The 27,345-nt window shown below is 43.2% G+C and overlaps 1 protein-coding gene across 19 annotated transcripts in view; it reads left to right on the top strand.

Annotated features, from left to right (window-relative positions):
* ZMYND8 (zinc finger MYND-type containing 8) overlaps window positions 1-27,345 on the top strand; it is a 540,997-nt gene that overhangs the window by 495,553 nt on the left and 18,099 nt on the right. For 16 of the 19 annotated variants that reach the window (XM_069072340.1, XM_069072341.1, XM_069072350.1 and 13 more), the window contains 5 exons: window positions 2,385-2,528; window positions 8,087-8,239; window positions 13,009-13,515; window positions 24,797-25,183; window positions 26,307-26,497. In XM_069072340.1, the coding sequence (XP_068928441.1) occupies window positions 2,385-2,528; window positions 8,087-8,239; window positions 13,009-13,515; window positions 24,797-25,183; window positions 26,307-26,497 (1,382 nt within the window). The remainder of the gene's footprint in view (window positions 1-2,384; window positions 2,529-8,086; window positions 8,240-13,008; window positions 13,516-24,796; window positions 25,184-26,306; window positions 26,498-27,345) is intronic. The other 3 variants (XM_069072356.1, XM_069072360.1, XM_069072357.1) reach the window with 1 other exon arrangement.

Below are 27,345 nucleotides of genomic sequence, written 5' to 3'. Positions count from 1 at the left end.
TAGCCAAGCCTCTGGTAATGACCCTTTCCACACTTGGCTTGGCTGCTCCTGACAACACAAGATCCTGAAGCTTTTTCATCTTGGTAGTTCCTAAAATCATAGGATTCAGAACTGAAAAGAATTTGGTTCACCTATCTTATTTTACGGATATGGAAACTGGGTTACAGATTAGTTAAGGGACTTGCCTGGGGCCTCAGGAAAGCAGTAGAAAGAGCTAGTGTTCTGCTTTTTCTGCTACACTTAATTGCCAACTCTTGCTCAACTTTACTGGTATGGTCTCTGAGAACCCACGGGCACATCCATAGCATTGCTGGACTTTAGGGGAGACAGACGAACCTGAGTGGTAAGTGCCTAGGGAAGAAAGAACCAAAAGTCACTAATACAAAACAGAACATGAGTGCAGACAAGCAGCTAAAAACCAGGATGGTATGATTGATTATAGGAAGGGGAGAGAAATCTGGGGTTATTTGGGAAAGGTCCTTGGAAGAAGTGATCTTTGAAATGGGCCTTGAAGGAAAGGAGCAAAATCAGAATAGGTCTAGAGAGTAGATGAAGCATCCCAGGCCTTGTTTCCTAAACATGAAAATGTGACTGCTTCTTTGCTTTAGAACTTTCTCTCCAAGGGTGAGTTATGATGAAAAAATTACCCTAGATGAGCTTTCATCTTTCATAAATGATGACTGCGGTCTCCCTAGCATTCAGATTGTTTTTATGTATGGAGGAGAGATGTTTGATAAAGAAGCTCTTAAGTGTGATAGCCTTAAGATTCTGCCTGTTTATTTTCTTGGCTTTTGGAGTCTAGCAATTGTCTATTGAGCTGATGAAAATTGAAGAAGAGTTGTTTTATAGAATTACATAGAATCAGCTTTGGGTTAGTGACTGAAAATTCAATTTAGTCATTCCCACTTTCTGAGGTTAGCTTTTCTTATGAACATCAGATGCTTTAGATAACATGAAGTCTTTAAAAGGGAAGTGATTTTTTTTTCTTTTGAATAAGAACATGGGGCAGCTAGGTGGCACAGTGAATAGAGCACCTGCCCTTGAGTCAGGAGGACCTGAGTTCAAATCTGTCTTCAGACACTTGACACTTAGTAGCTGTGTGACCCTGGGCAAGTCACTTAACCCCAGTTGCCCGGGGAAGGGGGAGTGGGAGGAGGAAATAAAAAGAACATTACCCCCTGAGAATTTTATCCTAGGCCCTTCTGAAGGGTGTAATCTACCAGCCACATGAATGAAATATGTTAATTCCATTTGATATGATGCTAGGATTTAAGTTTATTCAAGAGTCTTAGGGGACAGCTAGGTAGTACAGTGGATAGAGTGTTAACCCTGAAGCCAAGAAGATCCGAGTTCAAATTTGACCTCCACGTACTAGCTTTGTGACTCTGGGCAAGTCTCTTCACCCTGATTGCCTCAGGTTCTTTTATCTGTAAAATGAAATGGAGAAGGAAGTGGCAAACCACTTCAGAGTATATTTGTTGAAAAACTCCAAATGGGATCATGGAGAGTGAGATGTGACTGAAATGGTTCAACCAGAAGAAGAATCTTAGCCATTTAGTCTTAGGCATATTAATTTCATCCTGTCCATGTGTCTTACATTGAAAGTAATTTTCTTTTCTTCTCATTTAATGTGCATTAAAATAACAGCTTCTGCTTTGCAATTTGCTTAGTAAATGTTTGTAATGGGTGGGGAGGGCACAGAGGGAGAATGACTTGCCTAAGGTGAGAAGAGAATAAGTTGAGATGGAATTTGAACCCAATTCCTATTTATGAATTCCAAACTCTTTTTCATCGTACCTTCATGTTTGGAGTGTACTAGAGGCTGTTTGTATGGGTGTTTATTTAGCCAAAGGTGTTGTCTAGGGCCCCTTTCCTGTGGGGCCCCAAGTTTGGCTGTAGTTGGCATCTTAGAACAAGTAAATGGCATTTATAATTGGGAACTTGAAATATTCCCAAATGGTTAGTTCTGGTCAGGTGTCCTGATGGGTGTGTTCTGTGGAATTGGGCACAGACCTTGCAGACTTATTTTACAGACAGCTGAGATCCTGAACTATTTAGGGGGCAGTATCTGTTAAAAAAAAAATTGGCCTTAATTCTTGGCACTTCCAGAACCATAGTCATTTTCATATAATCTGTATTTACTCTGAGATTTCCACATATTATTTGGGTTAACCCAATTTCACTTGGAGCTTAGATGATTTGTCTTAGAGCTTTATGATTCATTGGATAACCAGGGGTCTTCCATTCCTTAGCTTTGTTTGTGGCCTTTCCTTTAAAACCTAAGATGGAAAACACACCGATCTGGGTCAGATTGTAGGCATTTTCATTGTTCTCTCTTTCCTCAACATTTGACTTTTTAACAGAATGGCTTCTCTGTTTTTCAGCATCTCCAGCTTCCACAAAGACAGGCCAAGCAGGGAGTTTGTCTGGCAGCCCCAAACCTTTCTCCCCACAAGCTTCAACCCCTCTGCCGCCGGCCAAGCCAGAGAGAGCTTCTACTCCCGGAAGCATTCTGAATCTGAACCTCGGTCAGTTCCAGCCTTCTAGGGCCTTGTGGTGGGATGATTGTATGTATGCATAAGTGTTGTGAAAGTTCGAGAATCATTGGTGTATGTGGAAAGAACCAAAGCCAAGTTTAATGTTTTTCCGTACCATCTTTGTTTAATGTTGCTGGATTGGGAATAGAATTTGGAGGTACTAAGAAAAAGAATGAGTGAAAAAGATGTCCTTTAACACTTCTCTCACACAGTAAAGGCAAGGGTTAGAGAGTAGGAAAAGGGAATAAACATTTATTATGCACCTACTGTGTGCCAGGCACTGTGCTGAGTAAGCACTTTACAAAAATCATATCACAAGCTCATTTGGTTGGTGTACATTAAAGCCATTTTCTTAGCGCTGTGGAGCATATTTGAATTGTGATTGTTGCTGGCATGATTGTTCATAATAATCTAGTCTTCCCTTTAATTTATGGAGGGAATCTCCTTTGTGAACCCCAGGGGGAAGGGATTTGAATTGGCCTGTGAATTGGATGAGTCCAGATGAGAATTCAGATCTTGTCATGTTTGTTCTTCTTTCTAAGATATCGCTCAGATCTAAATCTCCTTTCTTGGTGGGGCACTCATTGGTATAATCTGAATGTGGTTGTGTTGTTGCCTAAGAATAACTGTCTTACGATTCTGTACTCGAATAAATAGGGGTCCTTCTGGCCAGGTTTAGAAAACCCTCATTTTCTTGACAATGTTATTTCTGCCAACCCACTGTGATTCCCACTCTTTTCTATTTTTTGTCCAACTAAAGAAAAGAAACAATTTTTTTTAAAGGCCATGATGGGGTGGAAGAACACCCACATTGATATTTCTTCTGTACCAGTTGTGTGGTAGGAGCAGGTTTGTGTGGTCCTTTGCCACCTATGACTCAGTGGGCCTTTTCATCAGGATAGAAGCCATGTTGGGGGTGAAAGATTTTCTTTTTGCCCTTTAGACAGGTGGGAGGCCCATCGGAAGCACAGAGGCCAAAGACTCTTGGTTTGGCAACACTTCTGCGTTTCCTGTAATGATTGATTTGTATTTGAGGGTTTTGTTGTGTAGGTGGACTGTCTGTTGAGTTGCTATTCAATTCAGTTGTTGAATTGAACTGCAGGCTGGGTTGGCGTTCTAGAATGAGAATGTTTACACACATGCACACATTTTATTTATCTCTATCTCTCTATAGACATACATATACACATATGTGTGTGTTTATGTTTTATATATGTATGTCTATAAATGTATATGCCTATAAATAGATGTGTATGTATAAGTATATAGGTATATATGTATATAGGAGATGCATAGAATGATTATTTTTTATCACCATTTTACAGCTAAGGACACTGAGGCTGAGAGAGGTCATAGGTCCCAGAGCCCTCATTTTACAGTGGAGGACTGTGAGGCTCAGAGGGTTGGATTGATTTGTGCTAAGAGGCACAGCCCAGGGTTTAAGCAGACACTTGCTAATTCCAGATTCTCCAGTCTTTCTGCCCCATGATGAAACTTTCTCCTTTGGAGTGACTTGTTCAAGGCATCTGAGAAAGGGCTAAAACTCGGCCTTCTGACTTCAAGCCAAAGGTGCTCTCTCTCTTCCTCTGTGCCACAGACCCCCTCATTGGTGACCATCCTATAGTGGAGTTGGCTGTACATTGGGAGAAGTTGATAACCTCTCTTGGGGAGGTGGGATAGACTTCAAGTATTCTCCTAGGAACACCCTAGCAAGTTCCAGGGTGATGACCCTTGTTTGCTTATTGTACCAGACCTGAGAGACAGGAAAGGGAAACTCCTTGGAGGGGAGGCCGGTGGTGCACCAGATAATGTGTCTGACTGTCAGGCTCTCAAGTTGAGTTCCTGCACATCAGAACAGGCAGTATGGAGTGGTATAGTGAGCCTTGGAGCCCTGGCCCTGCTACATGTGACCTGGGGCAAGTTACTTCCCTTCTCTGAGGAGTTTTTTCCTTTGTAGCGTGATGGGGGTGGGTGGGGTAGGATACCTGGGTTCTAGTTCTGGTTCTGTTTCTGGTATGACCCTTCCTTTCTGTGGGTCTCAGTTTCCTCCTTTATACAATGATGGGATTGGTTCAGATCCCCAGGGTATCACTTCTGCAGCCCATGATGAAGTGTGTAGGGGGTGCTGGCCATAGAGTCAGGAAGACCTGCGTTCAGATCCATCCTCAGATATTTACTAGCTCTCTGACCCTTCTGGGCAAGTCACTTTAATTTCTGTTCACTTCAGTTTCCTCATCTGTAAAATGGGTGTAATGTTAAGCACTCACCTTCCAAAGTTGTTTTGAGCATCAAACAAGATAATATTTGTAAAAAAAAAAAAAGAGCTTAGCACATAGTAGATACTCTATAAATGCTTATTCCCTTCCTCCCTTTCTCCATCCCTGATATTCTGTGGTTGCCATATAAATGAACTTTTTTTATTTTTAATTTTTTTAAGTGAATATAATATGGAACAAAACAATCGCTTCCCTTTGGTCTGCTCCTAATCTGGCTTCTTATCTTGTAGCTGTTTATCTTTCGTTAAACTAAACTCAGGAGTTTGTTAGCACTGGGATCAAAAATTATCTTTCTGGCCTGAGAGTGTAAGGGTTGCTGACCTTAGGTGAATGGAATGTGGTTTAGTCCTGTGAACTCCTCTGAGTTTGTTCATCTGCTTTTTGAGGGAGACTTTTCTCTGACCTGTTGAAAAAGCAGGACCCTTGAGGCAGGGATGGCCCTTTTTGGTTTGCTAGGAGAGTCTTCCAGACCTTCAGCTGGGCGTAGATCCTGAAGATGACCTTCCTTTCCTGGTTTCCATCCTGGCCAATGAATGTGGTCAGGAAGAGCTTTGGAGAACAGTGCATTGATGGGTAGGACTCTCTCTCTGTCATCAGTCTCCTTAGACAGCAGGCTTGTTCTCTAAACCAGCTATTAACACTCATTGGTCATCCTATCATGAAGCTTTGGAGCTTTCTCCAGGGCACAGGTATTGTGGGTGGGTCTGGAAGAGGTGTGTTCTGCTGTTCTCTGTTCCCACTTGGAATGGAAGCTGAACTGATCACTGTTGAATAAGAATGAAATAGTTGGCAACAGGGGCTTGTCCCCAAAGTGTCATAGGGTCATATATGCGTGCCAGATAGAATAGGGTTGGGGAGTTGCTGATTGATTAAGAGAGGCAACAGCTGAAAGGGAAAACTTGGCAGGAGGTAGGAGGACTCAGCACGTTTAAAGAGGGGGAAGGAGCTGCTGGGAAGATTATCCTCAAGAGAATCTTGACTGGGGAACTAATGAGCTTTCTTATTGCCTGCTTCTACAGGTAGATGCATTTGGGAGGCTTTGGAAGAAAGAATGTAATAGAAAAATAACAGTAGCAACAATTATAATGATAGCTAGCATTCAGAGGCACCTTAAAGTTTGCAAAGTGAATTACAAATATTGTCTCATTTGATCTGCACAAGGGTTTGGAGGTAGGTGTTCTTATCCCCATGATACAGTTGAGGAAACTGAGGTACACAATTGTGTGCTATTACTATCCCCATTTTACAGGTGAGGAATCCAAGGTAGACAGCGAGGAGGCAGGTGATGTTATTATCTCTACTTTGCAGAGGAGGAGGAAACTGAGGTAGACAGTGTTGGGAGGTAGATGGTGTAATTATCCTGAAACTGAGGTAGATTTACACACAGCTTCCAAGTGTCTGAGGCTGGGCCTGAACTTGGGTCTTCCTGACTCCAAGTCTGTTTGCCTCAGTTTCCTTACTGCTGGGGAAACCCTTCTCTCCCTTGGGACACATCAGTCGCTTCCTTTCTGTTCTTTGTGATTTTTCCTGGTGGGATAAATGGAGAGAGGGTGGTCACCAGGTGATGAAGAGCTTTGCTCAGAGAAGTTTATGGGGAACTAGAGAGGGTGATGGACCAGTTTTCAGAATTCCCAGGTGGTTCTAGGAGAAGAAGCAGGTGAGCCAGGACTTTTCCAGTAGTTTGGATTGGGCATAAAGGCAGCAGTGAAGTTGTAGGCCAGGAACAAGGACAAAAGTTGGAGTGTGCTGAGAGTGCCTAGGAGGGGGAGGGGGATGGCACTTGGGCTAAGGACTCTTGGGTCATTTGGGGATTATAGAGAGGCTTCTGCTCCATATAATGCCTAAAAGCTCTCAAAAATGCTGGTGCTCCTTGCCTAGAGTCAGGGAGCCCCGGAACCTGGCGCCCCCTGCCTAGAGTCAGGGAGCCCCAGAACTGGAAGGAACCTGAAATCTCAGAACATAGGGGGCAAAGCTTACAGGGACCCATAGAACATTGGGTGTTCTAGCTGGCAGAGAACTTAGAACAGAATTCTAGAGCCAGAACTTGAAAGACCATCTGGTCTAGGGGTCCATGAATATAGATGGTAAAAAAAAAAAATTGACCTTTATTTTCACTAACTTCTATTCAATTATGAATGTAGGCAGCACCTTTTCTGAGAAGGTGCTCATAGTTTCACCAGGTTTCCAAAGGGGTCTGACTCACAGACAATTTATGAATATTTGATCTAGTCCTATTCTCTTATTTTACAGAGAAAAAACTGCCCCTCCCCCCCCATTTTGCCTAAGGCAAGGTGTTTTAACTTGGTTCTCTTAGTTCCCAGTTCTCCTTGGATACTTAGTCCAGGACTCATCAAGCTGCCAAACCAATCTTTTTTGGGGGGCGGGGGAGGGTACGCAGGGAGGGAATAAATGATCAGATCTCTTCTTTGAGAGCCTTGAGAGGTTTTGGAGCCTGCAGAGTCCCCCTGGTCAGTAGGTGGAGGAGAGCTTGATGCTGGCTTTTGGGCCTTGTAGTTTAGGTAAGGGGAAGCCCTGTGGAGGTCTTTGGTAGTCAGGTCTTTGAAAGGCCCAGCTAGAATCTTCTCAGTCTTCTTTACATCCCTATTTTACCAACATGTTAGAGAATCTTTGGGTAACTGGATGGACTGGGTGGCCACTTGGTTTAGAACCAGGCAGGCTGTACCAGCAGGCGAAGGTCTAGGCATGGGTCACTCTGACCTTGGGTAACTCATTTGACATCTACCACTCACTTTCTTCATATGTAAAATTAAGTTAGAGGAGGAGGTTCTTAACCCAGAGTCTAGGGGAAATTAGGTGGCACAGTGGATAGAGTGTTGGATCTGGAGTCAGGCAGAACTGAGTTCAAATCTAGCCTTAGACACCTTAGTAGCTGTGTGATTATGGGCAAGTGACTCAATCTTAGTTTCCTTATCTTTAAAATGAGGATAGTAATATCCCCTACCTTCAGGGATGGTTGTAAGGATCAAATGGGATCCTAGGTAAATTGCTAAGCACAGAACCTGGCACTTAGGTGCTTAATGAATGTTGATTGGTTAATTTGTTAAGACTTATTTGAATTTAAGCACCTTGAAATAAGTTTCTCTCTTGATAGTTTTATGTGTCTTTAAGATGATGATACAAATACAGAATATAATTTCTCTGATCCTTAGTCTACTCTTAAGTTGATTTTGCTGGAGTTCTTTAATTGGCGCCATTGGTACTGAGCATTGCTAGTGAAATTGCAAAGTAACTGCATGATAAAATGTCTTTCAGATCGGAGTAAAGTGGATATGGACCTGAAAGAACTGAGTGAGTCCGTTCAGCAGCAGGCAGCCCCTGTGCCCCTCATCTCGCCCAAACGACAGATTCGAAGCCGGTTCCAGCTTAACCTCGACAAGACCATAGAGAGTTGCAAAGCACAATTAGGTATGTCCTGGCCAGGGATCAAAATGGACTCCTGGGTGAAGCCTGTTTCTTTTAAGAGCCAGAGGCTAGCTTTTCACTCAAGTGGATCTCTTCTGTGGTCAATTATCTGTCAGCCATTGGTTAATAATTATATAAGAAGATGATTTCATCCAAGTTCTGGGTGGGTTATTCTTTAGCTGGGAGGTGCTTGATATACAGAGGAAGCTTTCTTCTAGGAAAATTGTTACTCTTTTAAAAACCATATCAGCTCAGGGTTTTCTATGCCAGTATCTTAGCAACAGTATGTATTTGGCATCAAATACCATCCTTTGGCTCAATCCTCTGCTTCCAGTCTGGTCTGTTTATTACACCCTACATCTGTCCCAGGGGTGTATGGGGTGTTCAGGCAGCACCTCTGATGGGAGCTGCCCATCCACCTTTGGTGCCCACCTATTGCCCAGCTCTCACCTGTGGCTCCAAGAAGCTGTAGCATGTGAAGTGGTAACACCCCAGCAAAACCATCTTGGCAGAGGGACTTGACCTGGTTGAGGGGAACCGTCAGGCTTCTGCCCCATCAGGGAGTTAGGGGGCATGTTTGCCCTAAGCATGTGAAGACTTCCCCCAGAGGAATGGGCTAATGAGAACAGTTTATGGCAGTGGCCACGAAGGAGGCTAATGCAGGTGATGTGGAGCGCTCAGAGCTTGGTCAGACATCAGAGATGCCAAGGTCATCCAGCACATCCTGGGCTGGTGCCAGTCTTCACGACTCTTGTCTTGCCACTGGCCTTTGATGACTTTGGAAGAGAGAACGAAGCTGAAGACTTGGCACAACTCTGTATCACTTAAATCCAGTTCCAGGCAGCAAGACATCAGTATCAATGGTCCATTTTGAAAACAAGGACATACAACAAGTCTGTCCCACTATTTTCCTGCCACACTTCAGTAAAGGAGCAGAATTGTGGTGAGGTGGATAGAGTGCTGACTGTGGAATGAGGGATACCTGGATTCAAGCCATGCCTCTGGCACAGCTCTGTGACCATAGGCAAGTCACCTAATCTCTATGAGCTTTAGTTTTCCCATCCGTAAAATGGGAAGGGGAGGAGATTAGACTAGATTGCTTCCAAGGTCTCTTCCAGTTCTAAATATAAAATCTTATGAATTTTTTTTCCAGAATTTATTTATTTTTCGTTTTTAACATTCATTTCCACAAGATTTTTGAATTACAAATTTTCTCCCCTTCTCTCCCCTACCCCCACCCCAAGATGGCAAACATACCTATTACTCCTTCCCCCAATTCTGCCCTCTCATGTTTCCCCCTCATCCCTCCCCTTATCCAATTCTCCGTTCCTCTCTTATAGGTCAAATCTTATGAATTTTTATTCAGGGCTTAGAGATAAGAGAATCTGGGTTGAAGTCTCAGCTGTGCCACTTATAAGCTTATGACCTTGGACAGCGTGGAACATTGGACTAGATCAGTGGGTCATCACACCTATGATATGTTAGATACTGAGAATGCAAGTAGAAAAAATGAAACAATCCCTCCTGGAAAAAGGGCTTAGGTTTTAATGATGGAAATAGCAAGGGCATATATATACATATTGGATTTGGAAAAGGCTTCATGCAGAAGATGGTGCTTGAGCTGCCAGAAAGACAGCTCCTCTAAATGTTCTCTGAAGGTTTCTCAGAGCCCTGATCCAGTGGCTACAAAACATTTACCCCTTATTCTTTTCTCTCCCACTGCCAGTCCCCAACCTACTTTGTGTCAGTTACATCCTTTCCTGTTCTTTTTTCACTCCTTTCTCCAAACCCCAAATACTGTTCCCTTTAATTTGTCTCCTTAAATCCTACCCATCTTTAGGATATATCACTTGGTGCTGCTTTGGTGGTGAAGCCTTCCCTGACCCTCCCAGGCTATGGACCCTTAGCTTTCTCTTCTGAGGACCTGTAGGTCTTCTCCAATGTCTGAGATAGGTTACAGGAATCAATCATGTGTTACCCTGTTTTGTTATTTAATGAAGTCATGACTTTCCTGTCTCTCCAGCTAGACGTGAACTCTTTTGCAAAAGTCCTTATCTTACATTTCCCCATATTGATTAATTTTCAAAAAAAAATTATTTTTAACATTTATTTAAAAAACATTTTTGAATTCCAAATTCCTTCTCTCTTTAAGCAAACATTATGACATATGTGAAATCATGTAAAACATACTCCCATATTGGCCACTTCATATTCATCATAATTGCTAAGTTGAATCACCTCAAGTCAGTAAGCATTTATTGAGCACTTATGTGCCAGATCCTTTACTTGTATACCTGGTAGGTACTCCGTGAAGATTTCCTGAATCTGTGGCTAGAAAAGAATTAGGGCTAATAGTATACAACTTTATGCATGTGCCCTGGAATGGCTCTAGAAGGAGGTTGAACATTGGATGAATGAAGGCTAAAGGGAGACATCATCATGTGGTTATAAGGAAACCCTGATCCCTTTTCTGACTCACAGGACAGCCAAAGTGAGCCAGGAGGCCTGGGCTCTGTCCTTAACCCACTGTGTGACCTTGAATAAGTCACATCCCTTCTATTGGTTATGCAAACCTAACAAATCACTTCCCTTTTCTTTGCTTTTTCCTTTCGAGGGGGGAAGGTAGGGCAATTGGGGTTAAGTGATTTGCCCAAGGTCACACGGATAGTTTTTGTGTTAAGTGTCTGAGACCACATTTGAACTCAGGTCCCCCTGACTCCAGGACCGGTGCTCTATTCACTGTGCCCCCTAGCTGCCCCACACTTCCCTTTTCTGAACCTCAGTTTCTCTAGCTATAAAATGGGAAGTTTAAGCTAGATGATCCATAGAATTTCTTCTAGTGCCTAAGCTTTTATGATTCTTAGATGTATATAAATCAGTAAATAATGTATAAAAATATGTATATATATCAGTAAAGATTTTATCAAGCGGCTCCTATGTGATAAGACACTGGGAATAATAATAATAACAATACTAGCTGGCATTTATATAGCCCTTTAAGGTTACTTTACCAGTGGTATCTCATTTGATCCTCCTCACAACAACCCTGGACGACAGATGCTGTTATTGTCCCCATTTTACAGATGAGGAAACAGATGTTGAGCAAGATTAAGTGACTTCTTCAGTGTTGTCCAGCTAGTAGGTGTCTGAGGTAGGATTTGAACTTGAGTCTTCTGAATCCAAGGCCAGCATTCTGCTGCACCACGTAGCTGTATGTGTATGTGTGTGTGTGTGTGTGTGTGTGTGTATACACATATACACACATACATATACGTATATATACACAGTTTTACAGAGGGCATTCTTTGTAGCAACACTGTAAGGTAGTAGTGTTTGCAGTATTTGGTTTTGCACATGGGAAAACCAAGGTTTCAAGAAAGGGAGAGAGTTGTAAAGGAAGAGAGTTGCCTGTGAGTAAAGTTGATAAAATTGGGAAGATGCAGAGGTGGGCAGCCAGGATGTGTAGGGCCTTGGGTCCATGCTGTGTGAAGATTGGTGGAAGAAATTGGGCATGTTTAGCTTGGAGGAGACTCCAAGGGCTGTAAGTATTATAGGACTCGTGTAGGAGAGACAAAGGTTCTGTTTGGGTGTAGGAGAGACAAAGGTTCTGTTTGGCCTCAGAGGCTTTTTAGCCTCTAGGAGCAATGGGTAGATGTTGTAAAAGACCATTTGGGAGGGGCGGCCAGGTAGCACAGTGAGTAAGAGCACCGGCTCCAGTGCCAGAACGACCTGGAGATCGAATCCCAGGCTCAGACACTTACCACCCACCCAGAAACACCTGGCCGTGTAACCTTGAGCAAGTTACTTAACCCGAATTGCTTAGGGGCAGCCAGGTGGCTCAGCGAGTAAGGGTACCGGCTCCAGTGTTGGGACAACCTGGAGATCGAATCCCGGGCTCAGACACTCAGCACCACACCCAGAAATAACTGGCTGTGTAACCTTGAGCAGGTTTTTTAACCCCGATTGCTTAAAAAAACAAAAGACCATTTGGGGCTTGATGTTGGGGGAATTTTCCTAATTATCAGTTATCCAAAAGTAGAATAGATGCCTTGAAAGTTAGGGGCTTCCCCTTCTTGGAGGTCTTTCAGGAGAAGCTAGGTGATCACTTGTCAAGTATGTATTGGTGGGTATTTTTTGTCTTTTTACATTTTTGTTTTATTTTCAGTTCTTAATTCTCTCTCCCCATTCCCACTCAAGAAGACAGGAAAAAGAAAACCCATTGAAATATGTGTAGTTATATAAGACAAATTCTTGCATTAACCATGTTCAAAAAAAAGAGAAGAAAATATGCTTCAGTCTTTTCTCTGGGTCAATTTTCTTTCTGAAGGTGGATGGCATATTTCATCATCGGTCCTTTGGAATTGTTAGGCCATCATATTGATCAGTTACTGAGTCTTTCAAAGTTGTTGTCTTTACAGTGTTGTTATTGCATAAATTATTATCCTGACTCTACTCACTTCACTTTGCATAAACTCATACAAGTTTCCTCAGGTTTTGTTTTTTTTTGAAACCAAGGGCATTTCTTTCAGGTATGGGTTGAGGTAGTTATCTGCCAACGTGCCTTTGAACTCTCAAATTCTGTGATGGTGTTACTTGAACCCAAGACCTGAGCCCACTATTCTTATCACATCATTCTACCTATTTGTAATAAAAATCTAGTTTCCTCTTTAATGTTTGACATGGAAGATGTTTGCACGGTGGTCACAGTGGTGAGGTAGCTTTCTTTTGGTTAATGAATATAGCACTCACTGGTTTTTCTCCTTCCCATTTAGGAATAAATGAAATCTCGGAAGATGTTTATACAGCAGTAGAGCACAGTGACTCGGAAGATTCAGAGAAATCAGACTCAAGTGACAGTGAGTACATCAGTGATGATGATCAGAAAAGTAAGGTTGAACAGGAGGAGACAGAGGACAAGGAAAGCAGCCGAACGGACAAAGATTCGGCTGCCTTGAAAAAAAAGCCTAAGCCTCCCACTCCAGTGGAGATCAAAGAGGATTTAAAAAGCACATCTCCCTCCACTGAAAAATCAGACCCTGTGGTCAAAGAGAAGCCCACTCCAGATCCTGAGAAAGATTTTTCAGAAAAAGTCAAGACTTTGCCCCATCCTGTTAAAGAGAAGGTTAAAGGCAAAGATGAGACAGATTCCCCTACAGTGCACTTAGGTCTGGACTCTGATTCAGAGAGTGAACTTGTCATCGATCTTGGAGAAGATCACTCTGGGAGAGAGGGACGGAAGGGCAAGAAGGAGTCCAAGGAGCCACCCGCTAAACCAGAAGGTGAGTGGCCTCAGTTTCAGGATGTGATAATTTTGTATCTTACCGCCATCTTGTACCTGGGGGTTATTTAATTCAGCTTGATTCATCATGTAGTTGGTAAATGCTATATGCAAGGCATTGTGTTCAGGTGCTGGGAATACATAAAGATGAATTGTTCCCTTCCCTCAGTGAAATGGTGTAATGGATAGAGCATTGGCCCTTGTAACAGGAAGATCTGAGTTCAAATCTTGCCTTGGACTCTTATTAGCTGTGGGACGTAGGATAAGTCATTTAACCTCTTTCTGCCTCAGTTTCCTCAATTGCAAAGTGAGAATAATATTAGCACCTACATCATAAGGTGGTTGTTGTGAGCTTCCAATGAGATAACATTTATAAGATGCTTAGTACAGGGGTGGCTAGGTGGCGCAGTGAATAGAGCACTGGCCCTGGAGTCAGGACGAGCTGAGTTCAAATTCGGCCTCAGACACTTGACACAAAAACTAGCCTGTGACCTTGGGCAAGTCACTTAACCCCAATTGCCCTGCCTTCCCCTCTCTAAAAAGCAAAAAATTAAATACTTAGTACAGTGCCTGGCATATGGTAAGGGCTTAATAAATGGTTTTTGCCTTTCCCCTTTCTCCTCAAGGAGCCCATTTTCTACCAGGGATAGACAGACAGATACTAGGTGCCAGGCACTGTGCTGAATGCTGGGAATATGAAAATAACAAAACAAGATGGCCCTTCCTTTCAAGTATCTCAAGTCCTAATTGAGGAAGGTAAATTATAAAGAGGAATTGGAGAGTTGGGGTGGGGGAGGGTAAGACAGCTGGCAGAGAGGTAGAGGAGGATGTGAAGTGGGGCATCATGACTACACACTCCTCACAAAATGGTGACCTTGGCTAGGGACACCTAGGCTCGTGGCACTGGTGAAAAGGACTCAGGATGGACCAGACAGCTGGCGGGGAGGTGGAGCAGAGTGAGTTGAATAGGAAGATAACATGTGTACAGAAATAAATATAACGAAGAGGGGAATTCATGCGGACATGGGAGACTACTTGGGCATAGGCATGGATGCAGGAGGTGGTATGTTGTTATGTAGAAGGGAATGACTCCTAGGCAAGACTGACTAGAACTGAGAGTGCATAAAGGGGAGTGTTGTGAAATTAGACCAGCAAGGTTAGGAGTGAGCTATCTTCTGGACCCAGGCCAGGCAGCTGTTGTTTGTGTTTGACCCTTGAGGCAGTGGGGAGCCACTGACGATTTTAGAGTGGAGGAGCAGCCTCGTTGAACTTTTGTTTTAAGAATAGCAGTTGGATAGCTATGTAGAGAATGGATTGGAGAGGGGAGAGACTGGATGCTAGGAGACTAATTGCACTTGTCCAGGTGAGGTGTTACAAGTAGGAGTGAGAGAACAAGGGTCAGGTGGTAGAGATGTTTTAGTGACAGTTATCCCCTTTGATCCTCACACAAGCCCTGTGAGCTAGGGACGGCAACTCTTACCTTTATTTTTGTAGATGAGGACACTGAGACTCAGAATAATTATTTTGCCCAAAGTCACACAGTTAGTCACAGAGTTACTTAAATTGTAGATCTGGAAGGGGCCTCACCAATCATGAAGCCCAGCCCCCTCGTTTTACAAATGGGGTAATGGAGCAAGACTGAACTAGGTTTGGAGCCGGTCTCCATCCACCCAGCCAGAGAGCTCATCGGTTATTTTTAACTTGTCTCCACAGTTTTTGTTCTGATCACATAGAAATTTGTCCCTTAGTAGCATTCTGATTGTTTTTGTCTGCCCTTTAACTGTGGTCCCCAATTATAGTACATTCCCTCAGAAGTAAAGTAAAAGGGCGTATGTCCGTGTGTTGTTCCCCACCCCATAATTAAACACCTAAGAACTTCCTTGCTGTTTGTAATTTTCAGCTTCTGTGTACTTTTCATCTTAAAAATCACTGACCTGGGGGCGGCCAGGTGGCACAGTGAGTAAGAGTGCCGGCCCCAGAGTCGGGAGACCTGGGATCAGTTCCAGCCTCAGATACTCAACACCCACACAAAATAACTGGCTGTGTAACCTTGAGCAAGTTACTTAACCCCAATTGCTTAGGGGTGGCCAGGTGGTGCAGTGAGTAAGAGTGCTTGCCCCAGCGTCGGGAGACCTGGATCAAATCTGGGCTCAGATAGTCAGCACCACACCCAGAAATAACTGGCTGTGTAACCTTGAGCAAGTTACTTAACCCCAATTGCTTAGGGGCGGCCAGGTGGCGCAGTGAGTAAGAGTGCCAGCCCCAGCGTCAGGAGACCTGGGATCGGTTCCTGCCTCAGATACTCGGCACCCACACAAAAATAACTGGCCATGTAACCTTGGGCAAGTTACTTAACCCCAATTGTTTAAAAAAAAAAATCACTGACCTGAGGAACATCAACAAACACGGGCATTTTCATATTCAAAGAACAGAAAAAGAGGATTGTACATACAGCCGTGAGTATTACATACAGAATTTTTTTTTTTGCCTTTTTTTGGGGGGGGGGGGGGGGCAGTTGGGGCTAAGTGACTTGCCCAGGTCACATGGCTAGTAAGTGTTAAGTAACTGAGGCTGGATTTGAACTCAGGTCCTCCTGACTCCAGGGCTGGTGCTCTATTCACGGTGCCACCTAACCGCCCCCCCCCATACAGAATATTTTTAAAAATGTATGGGTGAAAAAATCTTAGTGCGTTTTAAAGCTGTATGTAACTTAATAGCTGCTCTGTTCCCTTCTGACCTTCTTTCTTAGGTATTTGAAAATTACATTTTTAACACTTTTTTTCTTCCCCTTTTCTTCTTTCTTGGAGTGGGCATCACAAACCCACTCTTCCCCCCCTCAACTCCCAAAATGATAGCTCTCACTTGTAACAAACAAATCCACCAAATTCATACATTATTGGTGTCTGGAAAATGTAGGCCTTCACCTCTTTGTAGAGAGGTCTGAAGCTGCTTCATCATCAGTCCTTACAGTTGTGATTGTTGACCGATTCTTGTGTTTTTTGAGGTTTTTTTCCTTTGCCTGATTGTAGTTACTGTCTGTGTTGTTCTCCTTACTTCACTTGGCATCGGTTCATGATAATTGTGCAGAGAATGCATTAGAGAGGGGAGAGATTGGAAACTGGGAGGCCAGTTAGGAGGCCATCCCACCAGATGGCACTTTGGAATCCTCTAAGCAAACCTTGATGAATTTCACCATCAATTTCTTTTTTTTTTTTTTAAGCAATCGGGGTTAAGTAACTTGCTCAAGGTTACACGGCCAGTTATTTCTGGGTGTGGTGCTAAGTATCAGAGCCCGGATTCGATCTCCAGGTCATCCCGACTCTGGGGCCAGTGCTCTTACTCGCTGAGCCAACTGGCCGCCCCCCACCATCAATGTCTTTTACTTTTTGCACAGTGTCCCTGGCACACAATAAATGCTTAATAATGGATTTATCTATATCTGTATCCATCTGTCTACTCCAAGGTACCATGCAGGGCTTGGGTTGTAAGATAAGGGGCCTTAAGTGTGGTCTTGGAATCCCTGGAAGATCCTCAAAAACCTTTCTCTTTGGTCAAAACTATTTTCATAAGAATACTAATACATTTTAATTTAGAATGTGGCAAATACCCATAGGTGAAACATAAACAATAGATAAACAGAGATCTTTGGTGTATTGTGGGGGCAGGGCGGCATGGTCCTCAGTAATATTTAATGGTGTAAAGGTGTACTGAAACCAAAAAGTTTTGAGAATTACTGGATTAGAATACAGACAGTCTTCCTTGGAATTGACCTTGGAACAAGAGTTTTTGAGGAGCCCTTGAATTTGTCTTGTTCAGTATCTGCCTTTTGGAGGTGTGGCCCCTCAGAGAGGGTAAGTGATTTGCCCAAGGACACACAGACATGAATGTGGTCTCTGACACCAAATTGATCACTGTTTGCATCAGGCCATAGGCTTCTTTATTTATTTATTTTTTTTGTAAAGGCAGTTGAGGCTAACCTTCAGAAGGAAATCTGGATGCCTGAATAGATATTGGGGCAGAATAATGTGAAGTGGCCTGTTAAAAAAACTGCTGAGGTTTTAGTGTGATAAGCTGAGTTCAGTAATAGCTGGTGTCTTTCTAGGGAATTGATGCAGAAGGTCACAGGGTGATGATGATGAAACTGATAACACTACCACCATCTAATGTTTATATACCACCACTACCACCCATTTGCATTACACTAACACCAAACATAGATACATTATCCTTCATTTATTCAACATCAACCATACCAACAACACCTACCATTTCTTTTTTTTTTTTTTAAAGCAATCAGGGTTATGTAACTTGCTCAAGGTTATACGGCCAGTTATTTTTGGGTGTGGTGCTAAATATCAAGAGCCTGGATTTGATCCCCAGGTCATCCCGACACTAGAGCTGGTGTTTTTACTCACTGTGCTACAACACCTACCATTTCCACAACACAGGTTTTGACCAGAATCTTTTTCCCCTCCCAGGTTGATATTTTTGTGATGGTAAATTGGGCCATCTTTTTGTCTCCATTTTTACCCAGACCTTACTTGTTGAATGGGCCTTGTCTTGGATAAACTGAGCCCTGGGAAAACCTTACTTTAGAAAGACTGAGGTCACCCAGTGCTTCATGGGCCATTGCCTTTTGTCTTGCTGCTGGACTTATGTGACTCTGTAGGAGAGAATGAAGCCGATGGCTTTTCACAGCTCCGCCTCACTTCAAGCCAGTTCACGTGCAAGTCAAGACATTACCCTTGTGATGTCATTGGTTCTCTTGGAGAATGAGGGACAAACAACACAACACCTAACATTTATATAATAACAGCAGCTAACATTTAAAAAACAACACCTAGCATTTATACACTACTACCACCTAATATTTATACACTGCTGCTACCACCACCTAATATTTATACTGTAGTAACACTACCTATTATTTATGTGACAACAACATCTAGCAATGCAGTGCTTTAAGGTTTTGCTTGAGGTAGCATTTCATAGTGGATAGAGATTGAACTTTGGACTTGATGGGAGGCTGAGTTCCATAACAATTCTGTGGAGTATAGATACGATGGAGATTATTTTCCCCATTTTGCAGATGAAGGTATGGCTCTGTGCTCACCCCAACCAAGCCTTCCCCTTGGCGTTGCTCTATCCCTGAACTGAGGAGAGTAGGCCCCATCCAGTGTGTCCAGTAAGTGACTGTGTAGGACAGAAGTCTCTGCAGGAAGGAAATGGAAGGGAAGGAGATAGTTGTAAGGGGTTCATAGGGCAACCTTTGGTCATTTTGTGTGCCTTTCTGTGGTCAGCATATCCAGTGAGGGGATTCAGAAAAATAGGGATGTTGTCGCTGTTTGAGGGATGAATAATTGGGCTCCAATTTTATTTATTAGGCAGCCAAAGAACTTTATTTACCATTCATTATAAGAATAATGGCAAGAAATTCAGCATTCTATAGTAGATAGAAAACTGACTTTGGAGTCAAGAAGAGCTGGGTTTGGCTTCTGCCTCTGATACATGCCGGCTGTGTGACTGTGGCCTAGTCACTTAACTACCCAGTGACCCAGGCCCCATTCTCTAATAATAAATTTCAGAGCAGCTGCCTATCTGTGTTGGCAGATGAAGCTTCTTTAGCTGGAGTTCCCTACTCCAAGGAAACCTCGTAGGAAGTCACACCTCGTCAACCCCCCCAGAAAGGTAACAAGAATTCCAACTACTTTCTGGTTACAAAAGCCTTTTTTACATGAATTATTCTTGAAATATTGGGTAGCCCTGGATTGGAGTTGGAGACCATCTAGTACCACCACCCCAGAGAGGCACTTTAACTAAGTTTATCCCACTGGTCAGTGAAGAGCCAGGATTCAAACTCAGATCTTCTGGCTGATCCCAGCTCAAGGGCTCTTTTCCACTACCTGTATGCTCTTCTCTGAGTTGTAAAAGACTCAGCCATAGAATAAGGAAAATCTATTTCCTCACTTTTAAAATTTGGAAATTGGATTAGATGATCTCTCAGAACCCCCTTCTATGACTGATTATTATAGTCTTATTCTTGGATGTTTTTGGAGGGAGGGGTCCCATGTTTTTATAGGGTTCTGCTATTTTTAGAAGTAATCTTTTTCAATAAATTTTTTATTAAATATTTTTTAAAGCCATTTTTCTTTTTTTTGCTTTTTGCAGTGCGTTGGGTTTAAGTGACTTACCCAAGGTCACAAGGCTAGTTTTTTGTGTTAAGTGTCTGAGGCCGTATTTGAACTCGGGTCCTCCTGACTCCAGGGCTGGTGCTCTACTCACTGTGCCACCTAGCCTCCCCTTTACTGAATATTTTTAAGATGGATAGGGTTAGATTATACTTTGTCATCACACTGATGATACTTTTAACCCCGATTTAGTATGTAAGCCCCAAGGAGTTAAATTGGTTTTTATAGCTAAATGATTAAGAGATCATTAATGAGAAGGAAAAAACATCCTCTTTAAGAGAATTCTTTCTTCCTTTAATCCGTCATTCATCTTCTTTTTTCTTTTTCTTTTCTTTGGGCTCTAGTTCATAGACTCCTAAGTCTGGCATCATCTGTATCATCTAGGCCAGTGGTCCTCAACATAGGGTCCCTGAGAACCTTTCAGGAGGTTCATGAGGTTACAACTCTTTTCAAAATAATGCTGAGATGTTTTAATTTTGAATACACTTAAATATTGATAAATACAACTTAAATAAACAAGTCTTTGGCAGGAGGGTCCTCATTAATTTTTTTTAAGATTGTAAAGGGGTCCTGAGCACAAAAAGCGAAGAATCACTGATGTAGGCAAATGTCTCCTGCTTAATGAGTTAATTTACAAGAGAATTACTTTTCCCCAGATGCTTGCCTTTCATGTACAAGATGACTAGAGTCATAGACTAATTTGGCTATTTTTGGATAAGGCAGGCTCCTGCATGCTGATGGTGTTGCCAGGATCTTTTTTTCTTGTTAATTTTCTGCTCTGGTCAGTTGAGGTGAACCCTGTTGAGCCATTTTATGTAGGATTTACAAGCAAAGGTTGACACAAGATAACTGGTTATTCTTCCAAATGACCTTTTGTGTGGGTGGGCCAGTCTTTCTTAAGACTGCTTTGCTAAGATGAGGAATATGATTTTTAAAAAATGCAGTTTGGAGAACACAAAAGGAATTATAGGAATTTGTGCATGCTAGAAACTACATCTGTGGAGTTGTCCTTCCCATGCCCTTTGAAGAGACTGAAAAAGGGTAATGATATCAGGTCTACAGTGTGTCTGGATACTAAACCAGGGACTGAGAGTGGGGGGTAGAGGGGTAGGGGAGTCAGGGAATAACAGTCAGAAACCTCTGGGTTCAGCAGTAGGACGGTTCTGGCTGGAGGTCATAGGGCCAGGCTGCCTGGTGAAGGGAGGGTGAGGTGTGAGCCACTTTGGAGCCCCTGTGTTTGGAAGTGTGTGCTAGGCTTGCCTCCCTAATGCTGGTTATCCAGACGTGGTTTTTTCAGCCAAACCACAGGGGGAGAACATTTTATCCCAGAAGTCAGAACAGGCAGTTTGCTTCCATTCATCCTCCTTGGCTTCCCAGAAACATTTAGCTTACTGAAATCTTCCTTGGATATAATTATATTAATGTTTTTATGGGGGTGATATAAACTTTAAAAGGATGGGCATATTTTTTTTTATTAAGTAATTTAATGTCATAAAGATTTAATCACACTTTTTATTCTTTTGGGAAACCTTATTTTAGTGTTTCTAGAGACATGCATGAATACAGGCTTTCTGGTGGCCTGGGTGGTCTTTTGTCTCCTTTGATTGTCAGTTTTTCAGGAGTACTGCTGATTTCTAGCCCCACTGCTGTTTGGGGCCTTAATTTTTTTTTTTCAACTGCTTTACAGGTATGACAGTTTATAATATTGTACCTTGAATACGCAGCTTTGGAATTTAGCTGTTTAGAGCACTAATGGTTAATTAAATGGCTTTTAAAAATCAGAGAAATTATATGCACAGTTTCAGAACTCTGCTCTTGTTTTCAGGGGCCCCAAAACTATCTTCTTAAGAGTAATATTGTCATTTGAGAGTTGTAATTAAATAATAATAATTTTGCTGTTGTTGAATAGTTTTGTTTCTAATTCTCTGTGACCCCATTTGGAGTTTTCTTGGCAGAGATACTAGAGTGGTTTGCCATTTCCTTTTCCAACTCATTTTACAGGTGAGGAACTGAAGTTAACAAAGTTAAGTGACTTGCCCAGGGTCACACGTGGCTGAGGCCAGATTTGAACTCAGGAAGATGAGTCTTCCCAGTTCTAAACCCAATACTTTATCCATTTTGTCACCTTGCTGCTAGCAGTAGCTAGTGGTAGTGGTGGTGGTGGTGGTAGTATTTAAAAATAAAAGAGCAATTAAAACATTATATATGTGTGTGTGTTTTTATAATATTTCATGAACCCTGTAATTGTTTTCAGAGGCTCCAAACTCATCTTTTTTTTTTATTTGCCTTTTGGAGGGCAACTGGGGTTAAGTAACTTGCCCAAGGTTACATGGCTAGTTTTTTTTGTGTTAAGTATCTGAGGCTGGATCCAAACTCAGGTCCTCCTGACTCTGGGGCCTGCGCTTTACTCACTGTGCCACCTACCCGCCCCCAAACTCATCTTCTTAGGAGTAATAGTGTCATTTAAGAGTTCTGATTAAATAATAACATTAATAGTAGTAATTAATGCTATTCTAGATCTGAACTTGCAAGGGATTTCCCAGATGGATCCTCTTAGCTAACCCTGCTCCCCCATTTCACAGATGAGGAAACTGAGGTGTAGAGGGGCTAGATAACTTGCCTGAGGACACATCTATAGTAAAATAGAAGAGCTGAGATTCGTATCCAGATCCTCTGACTACAGGTCCAGTTCTTCCCCCACCATGATTTAATTAGTTAAAATTGTACCATGTTCTGGATGCCAACAGATGCTTCAGATATTGTAGAGTCAGAGGGGAGCAGAGGGTTAGTTCTAACCATCTAAGGACAAAACTATTCTTGCCTATGCACAGCTCTTTTTTTGAGAGAGGTGTTGCTTTTCTTGGGACTGGGTGGTACCATAATGAACAGAGAACTGGGCCTGGAGTTAGGAAGACCTGAATTCCAATGTGGCCTCAGACAGTTACTGTGTGACCCTGGACAAGTCACTTAACCCTGTTTGCCTCAGTTTCCTCATCTGTAAAATGAGCTGGAGAAGGAAGTGGCAAACCACTCCAGTATCTCTGCTGAGAACACTGCCTCCTGCCTGTGCTCAGGCCTACCCCCCCCAAAATAGGGTCACAGACTTGGATACAACTGAAACAATAGCAAGAAAAGACTGTGCTCTGTTCGGCCTCCAGGCCTTGGTTTCCTCATCTGTAAAGTAGTGGGGATTGTAATTGATGGCCTTTGAATCTCATGCTGCTTCAGCCCCATAGGCCTATGATCCCACTATGACCACCTGCTCTTCCATAAAAATGAGCTCAGTGGCCAGCGCTGTTTAGATTACCCACTGCTCCCGCCTGCGCTTTTGCTTCCCAGCCTTCTCTGCTCTCCCTCCAGGCTGGGCTTGTGCTCCCTCACCCCTGACCTCCCCTCTTCTCTGTCCTTGGGAATCTTCCCCCTCCTCCAGAGCCCGGGTTAAGGCTGCTGGGCTGTGTTATTTCCCCAGGAGGCTTCCTGGAGCCTCCCCTGGAAAGGGCTCTTTCCAGACACCCTCCCCGCTCTCTTTGATGCATTTCATCCTTCTGCCTTTTATATTTAGCTTATCCCTCCTGCTAGATAGCAAGCTTACGATTTTAGATCAAGAGCTGGAAGGGACCTCAGAGGTGATCCTAGTCAGTGAATCAACCAGCAAGCATTTATTAAGCACATACTGTGTACTGCCCTCCTTCATGGCAGGGATCATGTTATAGTTTTCTTTGCCTTATATACTTGGTGATGAGTAAACGTTGGTTGAGGGCATCTAGGTGGCACAGTGGATAGAGTGCCAACTTTGGAGTCAGGAGGACCTGAATTCAAATTTTACATATATATAAAATCTTTGTGGGCAAGTCACTTAATTAACCCTGTTTGCCTCGTTTCCTCATCTGTCAGATGAGCTGGAGAAGGAAATGGCAAACCAGTGTCCAGTGACTTTGTCAAGAAAACCCCAGGGGCAGCTAGGTGGCGAAGTGAATAGAGCACCAGCCCTGGATTTAGGAAGTTCTGAGTTCAAATTCAGCCTCAGTCATTTGGCACTTACTAGCTGTGTGACCTTGGGCAAGTCACTTAACCCCAATTGCCCTGCTTTCCCCCCTCAAAAAAAATAAAAAAAAAATTAAAATATTGGGGCAACTAGGTAGCTCAGTGAATTGAGCACCGACTCTGAAGTCAGGAGTACCTGAGTTTAAATCCAGCCTCAGACACTTGACATTTAACTAGCTGTGTGACCTTGGGCAAGTCACTTAACTCCAATTGCCTTGCCTTCTCCCTCAAAAGAAAACTCTAAATGGACTCAAAGTCTGTTCCCATTTCAGTGAATAAAGAGTAAGTTGGAAAAATGTTGCAGACATAGCTTGATGAGTGTGGGTCCTTTACCGAGAACATTTGTTCCTCAGGTCCTTGCAGCTGTTTGTCATCATGAGGGAGTTATTCAGTGGAAAGAACCCCGGAGTAGGGTTCAGGCTTTGGATTCCCATCCTGTCTCAGTCTGTGTGGCCAGAAGCAAGGCGTTTTAGCTTCTTCAGGCCTTAGTTTCCTCATCTATAAAATACAAATAATACCTGTACTGTTTTTCTGAAATGGGTTGTTTATGGGTATCTAATGAAATAGTATTTATGTAAAATGTTTTTGCCAATATTATATATCAGTGACACATTATTATATCTTTACAACAGTACATATTAATTATATATTGCAGAATATTATGTAATGTAGCCTGTTATGTAATATTATACACACAAAGTATATACTTATATAATATATATGTCTTAGGGTAATATAACTTATAATATGTACTATTATGTTATATTGTGGTCTGCATGTGATATATGATTTGTGTAATATTATAGAACATTACCTATTCTACATTATCTAACATATCTCAGTATTATCAATTTTATTATTATTATAAATTTTTATCAATTATTATCAATTTTCCTTTGCAGTAATAGCTGACATTTTATATAGTGCTTTAAGGTTTGCAAAGCAGTTTACACGTGATATCTCATTTGATTCTCAAAACAAATCTCTATGGGTTTTTCTTTATCATTAGATGAGTAGAAGTCAACTACCTTTTTTCCCCTGTGGCTTTAGCTGTAGGTAAAGCCCCAGCACCCTCTAGCGCCAGCAGCAGCCATCCTCCCCCTGAAACACCTGTCCTCACCCGGTCAGCGGCCCAAACCTCCCCGGCAGGCGTCGCCACAGCTGCCACCACCATCGCCACCCCCGCCATCGCTGCTCCCCCAGCGGCTACCGGGAGCCCCGTGAAAAAGCAGAGGCCGCTGCTACCTAAGGAAACTGCGCCAGCTGTGCAGCGGGTCGTGTGGAATTCTTCAAGTAAGTTTCAAACGTCCTCTCAGAAATGGCACATGCAGAAGGTCCAGCGTCAGCAACAGCAGCAGCAGAGTCACCAAGGCCAGCAGCAGCAGCAGCCCCAGTCCTCCCAAGGGACGAGATATCAGACCAGACAGGCTGTGAAAGGTATCTTGCCCCTCCCTCCATTCTCAGTGGAGCCCAACTCCATCCCATCATACACTTGTAGGAATAGCATCCTTGCTATTTTTAGTTCCCATTACACATTTGTTTTCAGACCATGCCATGCCGAAAGCATTCTTCATTTCCTTTGCCTTGTTGACGAAATTACACAGTGTGATGAGCTGGTAGCAAAGCGTGTTTTAATAGAAATGCATTGTTAGCCGGTTTGAAGGAGCCATCTGTGGAAGTTACGGAATTAGCAGCAGTCAATCCCGTTTGCATATCTCCAGCCCCCCAGCTCCTTACAGGTCCAGCCTAGAGTTGATTTGAGACAAAACAAACACATTAAAATCTAGCTCCTGGTTGGCATTCATCTGTAACCAGTAGGGCCAGACGTGTAGGGCTTTTTTTTTTTTGTTTTGTTTTTTTGTGCTGCTGAACTGAGTTAATGCAGATCCCGTACAGAGAAGGAGAAAATTGTCTTTGGTTCCATGTCAGTTGGGCTCTGGGATGTTACAGTTTCACGTACATACTCCCAAAAGCGGTCAGAGCTGCCCAAGGCCCCTTGTGAAGCTCTCCCTAGGCAGTGAAGGCATGGGCTCAGACTTCTGTGTTAAGGGCGCATGGGAGAGAAAGGTGCCGTTTGTCTGCTGGGAATAGAACTGAGAATGGAAACGGCCATTCATGATTACAGTCCCTAGTCTATGACTTTTTGCTTCCAGCTTCGTGCCCATGGTCTGTCTCCAGCTCTCCTGGTGCTGCCAGGAATGTGGACTTATTTCAGGAGTGGCAGTGTTGGTCCTGGAGCAGGGGCTCCTAACATTTTTTTGTGTATTGGACCCCATTGGCAGTCTGGCTAAGCAACAAAGGGACCCCTTTTCTGCGTGTTGTATCTAAAATACATAGGATTGCACAGTTATATCAAAACTTAGAAATCAGAATATTGAAGAAGCAGAATTGTGGTGAAAGAACTGAGGTTCAGAACCCCCGTCCTGGAAGGGTTTGCTTTGGTCCTGTCGGGGGCATCTTGTAGGTCAGAAGTTAGTCTCAGTGCTCTCATCTGCAGCTTCTGCTCTGTAGCGAGTGCCCACAAGGCCTTCTCAGGTAATGGGATCCTTTGCTTCCCTAGCCGTCCAGCAGAAGGAGATCAGTCAGAGCACCTCGACCTCCACCATCACGCTCGTGACGAGCACCCAGCCAGTCTCTATGGTCACCAGCTCAGGGTCCTCAAGCACACTCTCGTCCTCCCTCAGCACTGACCTGCCCATCGCCACAGCCTCAGCAGATGTAGCTGCCGACATTGCCAAGTACACCGGCAAGGTAAGCGCTGGCAGACCCGGCCCGTCGTGGGGACCTGAGGGCCAGGCTTCAAAGTAGAGTGATTTGGAGCCTCAAGCTCTGGATTTTCTGAGGCTGGGCTGAGAATCCGGAGAGGATGAGGCTCTGGTCACAGCCTCCTGATTCTTCCTGTTGCTGGCCATCGTGACTTGGTTTGAAAGCTGGAATTTTTTTTTTTTTGAAGGGGGAAGGCAGGGCAATTGGGGTTAAGTGACTTGCCCAAGGTCACACTGCTAGTAATTATGTCAAGCATCTGAGGCCAGATTTGAACTCAGGTCCTCCTGACTCCAGGGCCATTTGCTCTATTCACTGCGCCACCTAGCCGCCCCCAACGTTGGAATTATTTAATGGATTGCATGTCTGCCCTTCTGGAGTGGTTTCTAGAGTGGAGGTTATTAGAACACCACTCTGATAAGAATTTTCTTACATCACTGAGGATACTGACCATCCTGCTGCCAGATGTGAAAAGCCATTTTTGGTAGAAGGTTTTCTCTCATTTGGGAGGCATTGTGTCACTGAGAAAAGGGCTTTGCCTTTGGAGTGTTAGGACCCGGGTTCAGATCCTGTTTCTTATGTTATAAGAATAACAGCAGCAAAAATAGCAGCTAACATTTATTCTTATTGTATGTCAGGCACTATGTAATTTCCAATTAATATCTCCTTTGGTCTTCACAACATCCCTGGGAGGTCGATATTATTATCAGCCTCCATTTGTAGAGGAGGAAACTGACGCCAGCAGGTTAAGTGACTTGTTCAGAGTCACAGTCAGTGTTTGAGGCTGGGTAAAGCATACACCCTGTGCCCTATCCACTGGGTCACCTAGCTGCCCT

This window comes from Petaurus breviceps, unplaced genomic scaffold (genome assembly GCF_028583685.1).
Source record: "Petaurus breviceps papuanus isolate PSGF00001 unplaced genomic scaffold, PetGlider_PUasm1.0 90847, whole genome shotgun sequence".
NCBI classification, from domain to species: Eukaryota; Metazoa; Chordata; class Mammalia; order Diprotodontia; family Petauridae; genus Petaurus; species Petaurus breviceps.
Note: the sequence above shows the minus strand (reverse complement) of the source record. Positions and strands in the feature narration are given on the sequence as shown.